This window comes from Eschscholzia californica, unplaced genomic scaffold, assembly GCF_041429995.1.
Source record: "Eschscholzia californica isolate CP2 unplaced genomic scaffold, dmEscCali1.0.p SCAF_1, whole genome shotgun sequence".
NCBI lineage: Eukaryota > Viridiplantae > Streptophyta > Magnoliopsida > Ranunculales > Papaveraceae > Eschscholzia > Eschscholzia californica.
The window spans coordinates 51410201-51429428 of NW_028238198.1; the positions used below are offsets into that span (position 1 = coordinate 51410201).

The window sequence follows — 19228 nt, forward strand, 5'->3', positions numbered from 1 at the left end:
TCCCATATTATATTGAGAATCTTAAAAACAACATTGCTCCAAACCCGAAAAATAATAACTAAGGGAAGATGATAATCTGTTCAATGAGCATTTGGGTGGTGATTAATATAGATATATTGAAGGAAAACTGAATCGTTATGAAGAATATTGTGACAAGGGTCATTGATTCACATCACCTGACATGGGTTGTTTATTTGCTACTACTTTCGACTGTGTTTTATGCGTACTCTGAGATAAATAGAATATAACTCATACTCTGTTAAGAAAGCGTGTCCCAGTACAACAAAAAATTGGTGTACTTGCTATATATGAGAAGGGAAATCACTTTGTGAAGGTAATTTTGAAAGAAAATGCTCAAATTCCACTTATATAACGTGGAACAAAAACTTGATGATACTTGATTTTTGTTTTTAGTGTTGCTTAGTAGGGGTGAACATCGGTTGGATAATCGACTTTTTGAGCCTGTCCGTAGTCCAATCCAAAGGGTTCGGTTATTCTAAATTTCAATCTGAACCAATCCGTTCATGGTTTTGTTCGGTTAAACAACCGAACCAAAGGTCAAAATTTTTTTAAGAGCAAACTTTGGAATTTTCAACTTTAAAACTAGCTACAATTATACTTACATCGTGTTCAAAAATAGTATTATCTCACAAATCCTTAAGTCTACATGTACGTTGACATAGTTTATCAACATTCGAGGAAGAGAAAAAAAATGATAAACAATTGAATCATATATTCTCACATATATAATATATAGAAAGTAATAATAAATGGTTTGGTTTGGTTTGGTTTCTTCGGTTATCCGTCAAACAAATCCATAGACCGAACCAAACCACTCGGTTTTTATATTTTAGTATCCAAACCAATCCGGATAACCATTCGATCAGTGTCCAAATCTGTTTGGATCGGATTGGTTTGGTCGGTTCGGATACCAAATGTACACCCCTATAAATGCTTAGCAATTTAGGACACTATTTTAATTAATTTTATATAGTTATTTTTTTCCAACAGTTATCTTTAGTAAAACTAGAGTTGCGTATTGTAGCATCCTTCCCAAAACACTCCTGACTCTCCAACGTACAAGCACATAAACACATAAAAACCAGAACTATTTGTAGGCTAACCGACCGTGTAGGTGTGATTGATTGTCTTAGTGTTATTTCAAAAAAAAAATGTCTTAATAGGTTCAAGTTTTTTTTTTCTTTTTTGTTGAACTAATAGGTTCAAGTTATTTAATCTCTTATTTTTACCGATACAAATCACATCCATTATACACAAATTTCTAGTTCGAACTTAACAAGTCCACCTGTTTCAGACATAAATACCAGGTGTTGCAATGAAAAAACACCAAAAGAGAAATACGACTATACTTTCTTGTCTAGGTTTTGTATTTTTATACTATTCAAATGACTTCAAGTCCATCAAGAGTGTTCAAGCGTCTGACACGAATATTCAATCATTTGAGTATTTACTAGGAACATCCAACTATCCAGTATCTTTTTTTTTTTTTGTTGAACTTCCAAGTATCCAGTATCCAGTATCTGACTCCGAAAAACTATCCAGTATATGTTATTATTTGGTTAGATGCACTAACAAGCTTAGATTCATGTAGAATATAGTACAAGAAACAAGATGGAAGTTTAGATTTGAACAAGTGAAATTGTATAAGCAAAATTTTCTCATTATGACATTTACATCCTTTAAGGTAAAACAGATTTAATAAACAATGTGGTCAAATCCTCTAGTTTAAGTGGCCTATAAATTTGTATATTCAGTTCTCTTGGGGCTTCTTCGTGTCGATAATCTTGTTAATGACGTTCTTCTTGTTGTGTTACGAGTGTTAATGTCGCTTCTCCTATTTTATTCTGTTTCTGAGTGTGATATCAAATTAGTTAGTAGCTCTATCTACAACTTGTCTTGAGATTGGGTTAAACTAATGAGTACTTCCGTGTGATCTCCTTAAGAACTCCATAGCCAAGCTTGAGAATGCAGATGAGTTATCTTGCATTAGTTTGGTTGGAGAGTCATACTCAAGAATCTTACCTGTTTCAATCAAGATTCAAACAAAAAAATCATTACCAATTTGTCAAAGTAAAATGAACAGAAATAAAAGTGCAGTTTTATGCAAACACTGATTCAGATCAATGTTAATTTTTCTTTTAAAGAACCCAGTTTTCGTCCTCACTTATCTTGTGAACCCTAAAGTTACCGGTTGGGCAAAGCGTGTATTAGCCAAGCACGGGGCTCGGGGATTTTCGATGTTCTTTATCTACCTTTTACTTTTTTCGGTTTACTTTTTTTAATCCATACCTTCATCAAGAACCAGAACAAGGTCGTTATCGATTACTGTTGGTATTCGATGAGCCACTGTGATAACGGTGCAGCCATTAGTTTCTTCTCTGATTGTACTTTGAATTTTGTTATCTGTTTCGGTGTCAACCGAGGCTGTAGCTTCATCTAGCACCAAAATCCTCCTTTTCTTCAACAACGCTCTAGCAAGGCAAACTAACTGTCTTTGCCCAACGCTCCAATTCTCTCCGTCTTCCGAAACTGCGGCGTTCCAACACATTAGGAGAAAACAACCTCAGAAACAGAAAATGTACTATACAATGTCATTTGAAAAAATTATCAAGTTATAAGTTGGGTACCTGGCATATCTAGATGCCTCTGATCTTGTCTCACGATCTCGCGAAGATGACACTTGTTTAGAACCTAAGATTTGAATTAGTTTCCGGGGAATCAGTAACTTGATCAAGAGCTTTTTGAGTAAATAAAGTTTTCGAGTTTTTACCTCCCATAATTCAGTATCTGAATGTTGGTCAAGTGGATCCAAGTTTGTTCTCATCGTTCCTTGAAAGAGCGTTGGGTCTTGAGGTATGATACCCAATCTAGACCTTAAGTCATGTAAGCCCATCTTAGAAATATCAAGTCCGTCTATAAGAATCCGTCCTTCAGAGGGTTCAACGACTCGAAATAGCGCTTGGATGAGAGTGGACTTGCCACTACCAGTCCGGCCCACTACCCCAATTTTCTTTTTACTTGGGAATTCGCAAGTTACTCCTTTAAGAACCATAGGAAGTGACGGTCTATACCTAACATGAAGATTATGAAGCTCGATATACCCATTCATAGGCCAGTCTGGTTCGGGCGTGCATTCATCGATCTTCAACGGGGCTTCACTAGGAATATTTGAGAATTGAAGAATCCTCTCAACCGAAATCATCTTGTTCTCGACGTTACAGAAGTTCCAGATTACCCAAGCTTGTAAGACATTCAAGTTCAAGCCAAAGGTAGCTGCCAGTCCTGCAAAACCTGTATGTATATCATAATCATAATCCGTAAGTTAATAAATTCTATAATACAGATTCTTCGATCCGACAAACTAAAGAGAGATGAGAAAGGAGCTTACAAGGATTAATGGCTTCCTTTGGCAAGGTCACCAGGATAACCAGAACAAGGAAGAAAACAAGATTAAATAGGAAATTGATTCTAGCACAAAGCCATTCCATCATAGCCGAGTTATGGAACACCACACGAGAATAATCGTCAATTAAGCTCTGAACTTCCACGAAGAAGCGACCTTCTCGATTAAAGCAACGGATTGTTGTTGCTCCAGCAATAGACTCTGAGAAGTGATGGAGGATAGGAGACTTTCTTACTCCCACCATCCTTGAAAGTTCTCTCGCTGTTGTTATGTAGTAAGCCTGCCAGAAAATAGATAGCTGCGGTTAGTGACTTTGATACGGATCACTGTAGGCAATGAAGTTGAGTTGACAGAGTCAAATAAGTTAATCTCAATAAAGAACTTCACAACTAAGTTTGGCCAATGTATTTGGACGATCCACCTTTCCGAATTAGCCCCTTTTTAGTATCAAAAATAAACTTCGGTCTTTAGCCGTTCAAGTATATATGTGGTGTATATACTAACATATAGTTTATCTGTGTAAACGCCTAACTTATTATGCATAATGTATATCAATAGCCGTATTTGATGGTAAGACCATATGAGATAAAATATGATTATGTGTCTATATCAGATGGTCGCCTAACCCCACCTCTCCCCGCATCGCCTCTCTTTCCGCTCCTAACAACCTTGTGTACACCTTGGGTCACCTAAAGAATAACTGAATCTCGAGAACTTAAAGAAACTTACCTGGTACCATATGGAGATCACGAAAATGGCTACAAAGAGAAAGAAGACTGGCCAGGCAACATAAGACATAAGAATTATGATGCTGAAGAGCTGAATGAGTGCAAATGCCAATCCTGCTACTCGGTAGGGGATATCGGTATCTACTGTGCTCTGGTCTGTCGAAGACTGCAAAAATAAGGATATATAAGATGCGGGGTTTTTTTTAACCCAAAGAACCAAATGTTAAAAGCTACATTAGAAAACATAAGAATGGAGATGACTGAAGAACTAACTCTGTTAAGAATTCGGCTCGAGGGTGTAGAGTCGAAGAACGAAGTGGGTGCCCGAAAGACGGAGTTAATCATCCCAAGGAAAAGTCGGCTAGCAGTTTCTAAAGCAATAGTCGAAAGCAAAAGAGCCCTTCCTAAAATGAACACAGAGCTTAAACCAGAAAGCAAAACAAAAACCCATATAAGTTTTTCTTTACTTATATTCCTTTTCTCGGTTGCCCACGCAATCCAATAGCTACTCCCAATCTGTAACCCTTGGAATAAGATTTGACACAGAAGGGTAACCGGAACGAGAACTCCACCATAAGCAGAAGTCAGGAAGGTAGAGTAAACTTTCCATTTTACTCTACCAGATTCTGTTTCTTCATTACTATTTTCTCTGTGGTTGATGTTGCTATTACTCTCTTCCGATATTTCTTCTTCTACTCCAGTTTGATTTTTCTTCCGTGGGACTGCAGTTAAGAGTTTTTCGTCTTCGCAAGGCGTTACTTGTCTTAGTGATTTATTGTGGGCTTTCATTTGTTTGACAAGTTCGCCATTAGGTTCTGCCATCAACTCTTCATATTTACCCGATTGGACGATCTTACCATCTTTCATCACCTGTTTAAAATTAAACACAACATTAGGATTCAAGACAAGAATCTACAATATGAGCGCAACAGAAGCTAGTTTATGGATCTAGTTCTTTACCAGAATGAGGTCTGAAGCATCCAGGAACTCCAACTGATGGGTGACATATACGACAGTCTTTTCGGATAATAATCTCATCAGGCATTCCTGCAAAATTTTAGTTAAACTCACTATAGGTCTTCCCAACAAAGGGATGCACTATGAAAAACTAAACTAGGCCAAGAGACAGTATGTATATATACCTTGAAAAGGTGTGCTCCTGTATGTGCATCCACTGCGCTGAAAGGGTCGTCTAGCAAATAAACTTCGGCTTCACTATAAATCGCTCGAGCGAGCTGAATCCTCTGCTTCTGCCCTCCACTTAGATTGAGTCCCTTTTCACCCACCACACTCAAATCTCCATCTAGCCACTTTTGGATATCCTTACTCAAAGCGCAAGCCCTCAAAACCTCCTGATATAAGTTTTTCTGCATCTCCTTCCCGAACAACACATTATCTCTAACCGTACCCGATTGAATCCATGCTGTCTGTGGAACGTAAGCTTTTGAACCAAAAACCTTAGTTCCTACGCCTGAAATTCGTGGGATTTCTTCAAGAATACTACATAGTAAGCTCGACTTCCCTGATCCAATTGTCCCACAAACTGCAACTTTATCTCCTCGCATGATTTGGATACTATTAGTAATTTGAACGGTCGGTTCTTTTGGGATTGTGTTACTTGGTTCCCAAGTATATTCCCCTACTTCCATCAATATAGAAACATTTGATGGGCTCAGAATGCGGTTGGGTGTAGGTGTCGTTTGATCTTCTTTCATGAAATCTTCTATCCGATCGATCGAGACCTTTGTTTGCATTAACAAGGAGATGATTTCGGGTAGATTTGAAATTGGTTCTTGAAGTACCCTAAGAGTGGCTAAAGCGGAAAGAACTCTGCTGGACGTCAAAGGAGCTTTCACAAGAATACTTACACCAAAAGTTATCACAGAAACTAAAGTGGGTGAAGTCCAAAATAGAAAAGCAACCCCGGAACAACTATAGAGATATTTTCTCAACCAACTTCTCTCTGTCTCTCTAAGCTTCAAGATATTCTGCAAGTAAGTTGTTTCCCAAGAATGGAGCTTCAAAACCCTCATGTTCTTTAAAGTTTCTGAAGTGGTTTTTATTCTTGAATCTTTAGCTTCCATTACTTTACCATGAAAACTTTTCTGCAAATTAGCTAATGGAGTATTACACACCATAACCAAAAGTGTTGCAAAAAGAGCAGCAATAGAGGGAGCTAAACCAATGCTCCGGTAGAGAATAACTAACGCTAGGATCACTTGCACAGGTAGCAACCACATCCCATGAATGTACCAACAAAAGTCTCCGACCTTTTCAATATCAGAATTGACGAGATTTATAACTTTTCCGTTGTTTAGACTAGAGTACTTCATTGAAAGGGTTTTGGTATAAGTCGAAACCGTGAGACATGATCGAACCCGAATGCTAATCCTATGAGCACCGAAATACCAGTGTCTTTGTGAAAGTGATTCAATAGTTTTTGCAAAGAAAAAGATGAACGCTAAAACAAGTCCATGTCTGTTCGTTGAATTATCATTTTTCTCCGATAAAAAATCGACGAAGTTTGTGATTAAAAATGGACCCATATAAGAAGCAATTGTATTAATACCTGCAAAAACTGCATTAATCACCAATGGTCTCCATATAGTTCTGATTACTGCTCTTGTTAAGATGAAAGTTTCGGACTTGTTATTCTGAATTGATTCTTCCAACAAGGAGAAACACACATTGGCTGTTTCTTGCTCCGGAACTAATGGAATATCGGACAGCTCCACTTTCCGAGTATGACCTATTTTGAATAATGGATTCAACCACCGGAAAGTAATGTGACTCCAAATTCCAGAACTAACAAAACTATCCACATTAGCTTCTTCTTCTTCTTCTGCCTCCTTTTCAAGAAGTGGGTGTTTGATTTCATGGGGTTTCTTGGAATGTTTGTAAGTGAAGATATTGAAGCAGAGAAAAATGGAAAATGGGTAAGAAGCAAAACTAGACATATTAGGTTCAGGAAAGAAAGCTGAAATTTGGGTTGATCTCAAATGGCTAATGAAGTAGAAAGAGAGAGTGAAGGTGTAAGAAATAGTGGAGAAAACCCACCAGGTAATCAAAACAAGAGGCCATTGTTTGTTCTCCCTAATGACTCTGAACCACAAAGCGAATGTTGAAACTAAAACCCAAATTATAGCTTGAAAAGCTGAATCACATGAGATAGTTTTGAACTTGAGAACTTGATAAACAATGAAACTCAATTGGGTTATAGAGATTATGACATTGGAAGTAACACTAACCTTGGTAAAAACAGAGGATGATTTCCTCTTCTCTGCTTCTTCTCTCTTTCTCTCTCTAAAAATCTCTAACAATATCCATACAAGAAAGATTGGGATAGCTCCAACACTAATGATCTTCATACTGAACTTTTTTGAAGTGATTTTCCTTTGAAAAACTAAGAACAGATGAACAAGAAGAAGGAAATATAGTAGAGATGATGAAATAGAAAGAGAGAGAGAACCCAAGAAATGATTCTTGAATAGAAGTAGTAATATTTTGAAACTTTGAATCCAGGAATGTTTTCTTCTTTTTTTTAGAAAGTTTCAATTAAGATTTCAGAGATGCAGTTATAAACTTCTTTGATATAATAAGGTAAACAACCCTTTACTAACAGACCTAGCTTAATCTGGACTGTTCATTCAACCAACGGCTCATATTTGACCCATTTACTTCTAGTGTATCTTTGATTCTTCTAAGTCACGTGTATTCAGATTTGAGTAAGTTTGAGTCAGCTATTCAATCCCATTTAGATAAAAAAGAAAAAGGCCAACATTTTGGGGAAAGCATAAAAGTTTCCGGGGAAGACGGTGGAAAACCCAAAAAACTAAAACCAAACACACCTCATAAGTCGCCGGCAAAAAGTCGCCGGCCGGATGTCGCCAACGACGCCCGACGACTTCATCATCTTTATCTCTCTCTCTCTCTTCTGCCTCTCTCTCTCTTCTGCCTCTCTCTCTCTTCACCCTCTCTTCTCTCTCTTCTCTTTTATCTTTTTCTCTCTTTCTTCTATCTCCTACGACAACTCGTTTAGTTTGATTTCTAGACGAATCTGGAAACCTACGGCGAAGGGGTTTCGCCGGAGATGAAGAGGACAGAAAAAAAAAATTTGTCGCCGGAAATAGAAGTTCGCCGAAAATGGAGGGTCGCCGAAAATGGTGGTAATAGGTGAAAGAGAGAAGAAGATGAAAAGTATTAGGTTTTGGTTGTTTGGTAGAAACAAAAAATTGTAATTTTTTTTTGTTTCCACCCAAAACTTCACACCCTGAAAAATTTCTTTATTTCCCTGTAACACCGGCCAAGAAAAATAATCAACATTTTGAAATCTGACATGTCTAGTTAGATTTTGAGTCAGGTTTTCAATTAAAATAGAACAGGTTTTCAATTAAAATAGAAAAAACTTGACCATTACCCTGCAATTCTAGTATAATTTTGCTCGTGTAGGGACTGCCTCATTCTATAAGATAAAAACTTCTCTTCAAATAGGTTCCCCAAAAAATTTGAAATATAAGTTCGAAACTATAAAATTACTTTCGGGTGAGGAATAACCTATCTCTATGTATATTTATGTGTAAAAGGTTACAAGTTTAGCAAAACTCACTTAAGCATTTTTGTTTTGTTTAAGAACCTTCACAAAAAAAAAATTTAGAACTAATTACATCCTTATGTTTATAAAATGGGTTATTTTTCTAATAGTCCCCAACTTTGTGACCGGTTTCCTACCTAGCCCCCTATTTTATCAAAAATACCCAGATGACCCCCTTTTTTAACTTACCGTTAAATGTCTGTTACTCTCTCTCTCTCCTCCATCTCATCACCTCTCTCTGCCACCTCATCTTCTCGCCACCTCATCATCTTCACCGGGGAAGGTCGTCGGCCGGCAACTTTTCCGGCTGGCGACCTTCAAACACAAAAAAGAAAAAAAAGGAAAAAAATTCTCTCTCCTCTCTTTCTCTAAATATTTTTTTATCTCACCTCTCTCTCTCTCTTTCTAAGTTCTCCGGCGAAGGGGGTTTCCGTTCGCCGGAGTCTTTCGAACAGAATTAACCACTATTTCTTCCAAAACAAAAGGAATCCAATTCGTATTTCTTCCAAAACAAAACCCTAGAAAAGAGTGCAACATTCTCTGGCGACGGCAACGACATCGACACCTACCGACGGCCATTCTTTTATTCTGAACCATCAATCTCAGTGCTTTGTTCATCATTCAACTGTGTTATATTTCCTTCATAACTTCTTTATATCATCTTTTTAAAAGAAATTAGGAAGTTAACCATGGAAGAATAGGGTTCTAAAAATTTGAATTTAACATCGATTCCAACTCTTTCACCTATTTCCGGGCAAGGAGAAGTTTCTCATGAGGTATACAACCATTCCCCGACTCTTTTTTTTTTTTTATGTTTCAATACATTTTCTGTGAGTTCTTGAAAAAAAAAAAGTGAAACTTCGGTTACGTGAACAGACAGAACTAGTCCGAAACCTTTCAGCCCGGAACGGATCACCTTGTTCGTCCAGGTCTGAAAGGTCACGGACTAGGTTGTTCGTGACCTTTCAAATATAGCCGGATAACCTGATCCGTTCAGTGCTGAGAGGGGCCCCGGACTGGGCAGTCCGTTCCATCCTGGAGATTTTTTTTTTGGAGATTTTTATGTTGTTCCTATTGATGATAAGTACCATGTCGAAGAAAAAAATCAACACTCAAATGATGGGTGTCAATTTAGTATTGATGGTGGTGAGTATTTTTTGACGGAATATGTTTTTCAAACTCGAGAAGAATTAATCGCTTGGGCTGAAGAAATTGGGAGAAAGAATAAATTTGTAGTATTGATCGGTAAATCAGGTAATAGAAGAGGTGGAGAGAAACCCCGGTTAGAATTAAGTTGCGAAAGAAGTGGGGAATTCCGTTCACTGAATTAAAAGATCCGCCTGACTGAAAAATTGTACCAATTGTCTGATCCATATTTTCCACTATATTAGTTATAAGGAAAAATTTATATGAGAAAATTTGGAAACTAAAAGCCTTGTAAATTGTGAGACAATATAGATCACACAATAACAATTGAAGTTATTGTTTTGGTCTTTCTATTTTTGTCTTCTTTTTATTACCGAAATAAATTCTTTCTTTTTAAAATAAAAACTGATGAAGGTTTTTTTTTCTTCTTTGGAGCTAAGATAGAAAAAGAAGATGAAGGTTCTTTCTTCTTCAATCGACAAAAGAATCAGAAAATAAATTTCAGAATGTTGGCTCTGGTACCAAGTTGTAATTGATAAAAAAATTGGTTTATTCTTTGATGGTTTAAAAAAGAAATATAAGACTCTATTTATAGAGTTACAATACTACTAGTTTCTAATTTATTTAGTAGTTACTAATCTTTTACATTTCTTAATATTTCAATATAGGAACAATATTATATGGGATATCTTAAAATATGGAAATATATTCCAACAAAACACACATTGGCTGTTTCTTGTTCCCGAACTAATGGAATATCGGGTAGCTCCACTTTTCGAGTATGACCTATTTTGAATAACGGGTTTAACCACGGGAATGCAATTCTACTCCAAATTCCAGAAGTAACAAAAGGCCAGCGCTTTGGGGAATGCTAAATAGTTTCCGGGGTGTGAAACTTTAAAGGGAATATGCAAAATTTTGAAAATTTTCCGAGGAAACATATTTTATTGGGAATATGTTTCAAAATAAAAATAAAAAACCCTCCACCTCTCTCTCTTCTCCGACCAGGTCGCCGGCCGGAAAATTTTTCGGCCGGCGACCATGAAAAAAAAAATCGCTCTCTCTCTCGAAAAAGTTGCCTGAAGTCAAAGTTCCCAAGACAAAACAAAAAGAATCGTCTCTGGTGGGAAAAAGAAAAAAGAAGTCCGGCAGTTAGGGTTTTTCAGCCGTCTTCTTCAACCAAAAAAGCTTCTTGGAGCTCAGAATTTCACGTCAAGGTCCTGTTTGTCCTGATGAGAAAAGGAAACCAGAATTCATATTGGTTGACAAATCAACCTGGGAACTTCATGAAGAAGAGAATTTGAGAAAAGAGTAAAATCAGTGGTATTAATCTCTTCAAGCTTGGTCATGGGGTTATTTCCCTGGTTTTGCAGTAACAGTGAGGCAGCTAAGATTAATGGCGGTTGAATATTGGGGATTGATTTCTCAAACCAGTTTAGTGAGAGAAAGTGACAAAGAACGGCGGGGTGAGGGTCTCCTTCCCGGCCGAATATCCTATAATATGAATTAGGTCTTTCGCAAATTCAAATCCACCAGGATATGGATAATAGTATTTGGACAATTATTTAAGGGCAGTTCCGGTCTGTTCTTCAACAGACCGGAACTCCGGCTACCTGGTCGGAGAAGAGAGAGAGAGAGGTGAGGTGGGGGGTTTTTTATTTTTCCCTCTAACAATTTACAAAATAAAATTGTCAAACAAAATTGACCAATTTTTGACTAAGTCTTCACACCCCGGAAACTATATTGTTTTCCCCAAAGCGCTGGCCTAACAAAAGTATCCACATTAGCTTCTTCTTCTGCCTCTTTTTCAAGAAATGGGTGTTTGATTCCATGGGTTTCTTGGAATGCTTGTAGTTGAAGAAATTGAAACAAGAGGCCATTGTTTGTTCTCTGTAATGGTTCTTCAACTTGTTTGAAGTAATTTCCTTTGAAATTGTTAGAACAGTTGAAGAAGAAGAAGGAAACAGAGTAGAGGTGATGATGATCAGAAACAGAGAGAATCCAAGATGGCATTTTGAATTAGAAATTATAAAATTGAAACTTTCCACATTAATAACATTGAAAATATTGAATACACAAGTGAATGCTTTTTTCTCAACAATAGAAACTTCCAACTTTGAATATCAGGGATGCAGTTATCCAGTTCTGTTTGGAGTTAGGCTTCTTTGACATAATAAGGTAACAACCCTAGGAACGGCTCATATTTGACCCATATGTGTTTTCGTGTATCTTTTGATTCTTCTAAGTCACATGTATTTGGATTTCACTGCGTTTGAGTCAGCTATTCAGTCCATTTAAATACAAAAAGAAACAACAAATGATCAACTTTTTGAAATGTGACATGTCTAGTTAGATTTTGAATCAGGTGTTCATTTAGGTTGATGTTTTGTCCACCACCCTTCGGTGTAGTGGTAGGCAGGGTCATCTGTGATACTCGATTTGGTGGCCCGCGAAGTTCATAAATGTGGCCCCTTGTATTATCCGCAAATTCAAAGTTCACCTTGCGCCCCCACAAATCTAGGCCGATCAAGAGCCCATTCTATAGAATCTATATAAAATCTAAACATATTCCCCGTCATTCACAAATGTTTGCATAATATAATTTCTATCCGTTTTGTCATGTTTGGATTCATCACAATAGTTCCCAGACTAGGTTTTGTACCTAAAAGCAGGACCGATCTTTATAAGTATATATAAGAGTCCGTGGGTATATAGACCAAAATAATATTCAAAAAAGTTTTATGATCCAATCTTCCCAAAACATGGATATTTAGTCCTTTTACATTATGGACATAATAACCCATTCTTTATGAGAGAACTACTGTCCATGTCCCTCCTACAAAAATCATGGGATTTTTAATTTTCCAGGGTGAATTTGGAATGTTTCTAATGTGGGCGTGATTTAGGGGATTTAAAGCAACTAACGTATAAATCCGAAATTGATTTTTCTCTATCTTCTAACCGTTTTGGAAAGCAAATCTATTTCCAAATCAATTCAAAACAAAAATCGTAACCAAATCAATTTTCTCTCTCTCACTATGTAATTTTTTTTTCGATTCAAATCAAATTTCTCTCACTTAACTTTCAGATTTGGAAATAATATATTTTCAAGGATCAATTTAGCGTGATTTGGGGGTTAATATACAAAACATATATATCACTTTCTCTCACTTAACTTTCAGTTTTGGAAATAGTATATTTTTCTAGGAACATTAAAGCAACATGTGTTTTCGTTTTTACTCATATATAAATACATATAGAATACAAATTATGAAACAAATACGTAAATTATGTATTATTTATGACGAAGAAACTATCATTTGTCAAGTATACAACATAATTTCTCAAATGTATGTGGGTCTTGTTTAATAAATTACACATAATTTCTTTTACATTACACATCCTTTACATTCTGTTACAAAAAAAAAAGTACAAAATCTTCTTTGGTTCAAAAATGGTACCCATCCATGTACTCTCCATTAGTTTCGTTGACTCACTTTGATTTGATGATTCTCTTTGAAATTTCATCTGGTATATATGAAATCTACACACATAAATAGACATACATTAAAGAAAAAAAATCATATATTGTATTATAAACTACATGTACAGTTTCGTAAATTATATATAACGTTTGTCAAATTTTGACAACATTTGAAGGTTTTGAGTAGTTTGGTAAACTTATCAAGGCTACTGTTTTGGGTGAAAAGTACACGTAATGGTAAATAAATAATACGCAATTTATGTGCACTTATACGTAAATTATATACATAATGGTAAGAACATGAAGATATACGTAAATTATATATACTTTATTGCAAAGTACACGAGATTTGATAGTAAAGCGAAGTATTTCTACTAATGAAATGAGTACTGTTTTGGCGTTAAAGCACGGGTAATGTTCTATAAATTACCCATAATTTACTATAAATTGTGGTAATTTACGATAAAGTACATGTACTATAAATTCTGTTATGAGTAACCGTATGAAAGAACAAATGTTTCATAAATCCGTACGGATTGAAAACCAGATCTGAAGAAAAAAAAATGAGAATATCATTAAGCTTAAACTACAAATCTAAAGATATCTGCTATGATGATTGATTGCAATAATGTCAAACTCGAGTTGAAGGATTAAACATCAAGATCAAAAACATAAATGAAATTTTAAGAGAGAGAAAGAAAATAAACATCAAACATTCGATTGATGATTGATAACAGAAGATTAAACATAGATCTAAAGAAATATGATATTATCACTGGATGCAAACATAACATACTAACTTTGAAGGAATCATTGAATAAGGAATAAACATAAAGATCTAAAACAGTTATGAAAATTTTAGAGAGAGAAAATAAACATCATACATTCGAAGTTAATGAAATAGTAAACAGATCTTATAGATATGTATCATAAATCTGATACGTTTTATAATAGAGAGAAATAATTAGGGTTTTAGTTATAAGAAGAAATATTAGATATTAACAATGGTGTTTATAAAGATTTCGAAAGTATTAAACCTGATAAATGATGAATTTGGACAGCAATATAATGTAGAAGAAGAAGATTTTCTGGTTTAATGGAGGTTTGTCAACTAAATCGGTTTTAGAGAGATCAAATAAAGAGTTTCCGTTACTGAAAATAATGAAGATATCCTTACTTTGAATAAAAACATGATTGGAGAGAAATATGGGAGATAATAATGAAGATATCCTTACTTTGAATAAAAACATGATTGGAGAGAAATATGGGAGATAAATATGGGAAAAGATATGCATAGATTTCGAAGATAAATCAGTTATAAAATATGGAAAGGTTAGATTAGGGATTATGAAATAATATTTATTCTAGAGATTTGTGTTTTCTCTCTAGATGAGACCAAATAGACTAGATATCCATTTATATTATTTTTTTGGTTTTAAAACCCTTTATAGGATTAGAGAGGATTATATCTACTATTAGGACCCGTTTTTTGGACTATAAGCCCAAAAATTCTATATATAACATACTTGGAAGTCAAGTGGCAACACAGTTTTTAGTTATGTGTTTGTTGTCGTTCAGAAATGACTTCTTACAACATTGAGTTTGAGATCTTATATTAGATCAGAATGCGTTGTCTCCCGCCAACTTTGGCTGGCGACCTTTGTAGTTGGTCTCGATCGTCTTGGCCGAGACTCCGAGTTAGGGTTTGGTCGAGTTTCTCGGCTATTTCAGTCGAGAAAAATCGAGTCCGAGACCAAGACAACAACTTCGAATTATTTAGGTTTTTTTTTTTTTTGGGAAACTTTCAATCCTTATTGTATACTACTATTTATTACATTCTTAAATATTAACTACCTATTATATTCTCAGTCAACCTAAGATAAATTATAATAATACTATATAGAATTTCAGGTGTTATGCCTTAAACTTTGAAAATTCTATAGAAACTTAAAATATTCTAGTAGATTAGGAATACAGTTATTAAGTTGGAAAAAGTAGTGTGAATTAAAATTAAGAACTAAGAAGAAGTGAAGAACACAAGAAGATTCCTACTTCAAAGTAGAAGAAGAAGGTGATTCAAAGTTCATTATGAATGATTCAAGAAATTTTATGTTTAGACTTTATAGTATGGAGAATTACATGTTGTCTTGGCCGAAAATCTCGACCCTTCTCGGTCTCGGCCAACTACATAGCTGGCGACATTATTCCGGCTACACAACTGGAAGCTCTGAGGGTGTGTTTGGGGAGTAGATTTTGAGATTTTCACTTTTTCCCCCGGAATTTTTCCCTTTTCCTCGAAACACCGGCCTTCAATTAAAATAGAAAAAAGAGGTGATTTAATGAGCTGAAACTCGTACCCTTGAGCTAGTTAACGATTAGATTTTAGGTGTGGCTAAAAGCACCTGCCCAAACTGTTGTAGATCCCCGGCCAAAGCACAAAATGTGAGATGTCCCTTGTCCAATCAAAAGTCTTCGACCTTTTTAATATCCGAATTGACAAGATTTATTACTTGGGAGATTTTATAGGGGCCCCTCATTTTTGTTAAAAGTGCCCCTCCTTTAAAAGCGCTCCCCCAATCTCCCATTTTGGTTAGAAGGGCCCCTCAAGGAAAAGGCACTCTCCCTTCTCTAGTTTGACCTAACGGTAAAGTTAATGTCGTTAGTTCAAAATTATTCAAACCAAGAAAAAGTCTCTTGACCGATCAAAAGCCCCACCCCTCTTTCATCTTCCTCATAACCTCAGTTTCATCTTCTTTTTCTATTTATATTCTCTCTCTCTGTAAAATCTATCATCTTTATCACTACCGCTATTTTCATCTTCACCTCTCCCTCATTCTCTCTGTTTCTCTCGTTCTCTCTCTTCTTCTCTCTTTCTTTCTCTCTCTTTTCATCTTCATCTCTTCCTCTTTCGTCTTCCTCATAACCCTTGGTTTAGTATTTTTTCGATTTTTTGAAACTACATTGTTTGAATACTTAAATCTACTGGTTAGCAACACAAGGAAGGAGATTTATGGACCTTATTTGGAAGCATTTTGTCCGGAAGTGGGTGAAAATCAAGAGAGGAAGAAAACCCCCAAGTGAGCTTTCCGGTTGCACCAGACCGAAAAGCTACTGGTGGCAAATACGGGTGGGCTCGAGCCGTAAATGTTGCATAATTCGGCCCGAGCCCACCGAAAATTGGACCAGTAGCTGTTGGGCCAATTTTCGGTGGGCTCGAGCCGAATTATGTAATATTTTACGGTGGGCTCGAGCCGAATTATGTAATATTTTACGGTGGGCTCCGGCCGAATTATACAACATTTTACTGTGGGCTCGATCCTTAACTATTGCATAATTCCGCCTGAGCACACCAAAAATTGGGCCAGTAGCTCTGTTTCATCTTCTTCTTCAGTTTATTTTATCTCTCTCTGTAAAATCTATCACCTCTATCACTATCGCCATTTTTAGCTTCATCTCTCCCTCATTCCCACTCATTCTCTCTTTCTTTCACCCTCTTTTCATCTTCATCTCTTCCTCTTTCATCTTTCATCTTCCTCAAACTCTAGGTTTAGTTTTTTGAAAGTTTGGTTATCACCAAAGTAGAAGAAGAAGAATGTTTAGGGATTTGAATTTTGGAGAGGTTTAGGGTTGAGATATGTAGATCGCTAATGTGGGTGATATACACCCTTAAAGTGGGTTTTTTTAAACCATTGCATGGGGGCCCTTTAACAAACAAGGTCAATGACTATTTACCAAATCAATGAATTGATGGGGAGGTTTTTAACAAAAATGGGAGGGTCCTATAAAACTTCCTTTATTACTTTTCCCTTGTTTAGACTAGAGTATTTCATTGAAAGGGTTTTGGTATTAGTTGAAACCGTGAAGCATGATCTAACCCGAATGTTAATACTATGAGCACCGAAATACTATTGTCTTTGTGAAAGTGATTCAATAGTTTTTGCAAAGAAAAAGATGAATGCTAAAACAAGTCCATGGGTCTTACTTGAATTATCATTCTTCTCCGATAAAAAATCGACAAAGTTTGTGATTAAAAAAGGGACCCATATAAGAAACAATTGTAGTAGCTCTGCAAAAATTGCATGAATCACCAACAATCTCCATATAGTTTGATTACTGCTCTTGTTAAGATGAAAGATTCAGACTTAGTATTTTGAATTGCTTCTTCCAACAAGGAGAAACACACATTAGTTGTTTCTTGTTCCGGAACTAATTTGAATAACGGATTTAGCCACCGGAACACAATTCAACTCCAAATTCCAGTAACAAAATTATCCACATTAGCTTCTTCTTCTGCCTCCTTTTCAGGAAATGGGTGTTTGATTCCATGGGGTTATTTTGGAATGTTTGAAATTGAAGATATTGAAACAAGAGGTCACTGTTTGTTCTCTCTAATGGTTCTTCCTTCACTGAACTTTTTGAAATAGAAATTATAAAATTGGAAACTTTCCAAAATCCACATTAACAACATTGAAGATATTGAATACAAAAGTGAAATGTTTTTTTCTTGTTAATAGAAGCTTTTAATTTTGTCAAGAAGCTAAGATATCAGGGATGCAGACATGCAGTTATGGTGTTCTGTTTGGAGTTCTGACTTCTTTCACATAATAAGGTAAACAACCCCTATATATAGGACCAGACCTACTTAATCTGGACTGTTCATTCAACGAACGGCTCATATTTGACCCATTAGTTTCTCCTGTATCTTTGATTCTTCTAAGTCACGTGTATTATCTCAACAAAAAGAAAAAGAAAAAGAAAAAAAAAAAGTCACATTTATTCAGATTTCAGTAAGTTTGAGTCAGCTATTCAATCCATTTAAATACATACAAAATAAATAATCAACATTTTGAATTGTGACATGTCTAGTAAGATTTTGAATCACGTTTTCAATTAGGTCAATGTTTTGGGAAAATAAGAAAATTTTCGGGGAAGAAAGTTTTGGAGAAATAAGAAAATTTTCCGCGAAAGAAGGTTTTGGGTTGAAACAAAATTGTTTTATTTCCTCCAAACACTATCCAATTTTATTATTTTTGTTTTCTTCTTCCTCCATCTTCCTTCCCACCACCATCAATTCTGACAACCTCTACCATATTCCGGCAACCTCCACCATTAAAGTCGGTGAAATCCACAACCAAACTGACTCTTCTTTCTCTCTCTATTCTCTTTCCTTCTTCTTTCTCTCTCCCAATCTCATTCTCTCTCTAAATTTCGACAAAGGGGCTCAAACTGATTGTCTCTTCTTTCTCTCTCTGTTCTCTTTCCTTCTTCTTTTTCTCTCCCAATCTCATTTTCTCTCTAAATTTCGGCGAAGGGGCTCAAACTGATTGTCTCTTCTTTCTCTCTCTGTTCTCTTTCCTTCTTCTTTCTCTCTCCCAATCTCCTTCTCTCTCTAAATTTCGGCGAAGGGGGGATCCCCTTCGCCGAAATTTAGAGAGACAGAATGATACTGGAGAGAAAGAGGAGAAGGAAAAAGTCTTCGGTTGTCGCCTACCAACTTCGGTTAGCGACCTATGTAGTTGGTCTCGGCCGAGAATTTCGGGTCTCGTCCTTCTCCCGAGACGAGATTCAGTCGAGATTCCGGATTAGGATTTGGTTGAGTTTCTCAGCTATCTTAGCCGAGAAAAACCGAGTCCGAGACCAAGACAACAACTTCTAATTATCTGGACTTCTTTTTTTGGGAAACTTTAAATCCTAATTTTATACTACTATTTATTAGCTTCTTAAATCTTAACTACTCTAAGATAAATAGCAATAATATTATATAGAATTTTGGTACCAACTCTGTAGTAGCACAATAAAAACAAAAGAGCTTCGGGTGATGATGACATTAAGGTTAATTCGGTGACTCTCAAGTC

General features: G+C 36.0%; 1 protein-coding gene across 1 annotated transcript; it reads right to left on the reverse strand.

Moving 5' to 3' along the window:
- Nucleotides 1–1645: 1645 nt before the first annotated feature.
- LOC147567490 (putative ABC transporter C family member 15) lies at nucleotides 1646–7645 on the reverse strand. The gene is made up of 9 exons (XM_086654111.1): nucleotides 5295–7645; nucleotides 5113–5199; nucleotides 4426–5022; nucleotides 4154–4318; nucleotides 3410–3704; nucleotides 2792–3312; nucleotides 2649–2712; nucleotides 2311–2550; nucleotides 1646–2043 (listed from the first exon to the last, which is right to left on the reverse strand). Exons 1-9 carry the CDS (start codon nucleotides 7518–7520, stop codon nucleotides 1934–1936), a joined length of 4305 nt encoding a protein of 1434 aa, XP_086510237.1. The 5' UTR covers nucleotides 7521–7645; the 3' UTR covers nucleotides 1646–1933.
- Nucleotides 7646–19228: the final 11583 nt, after the last annotated feature.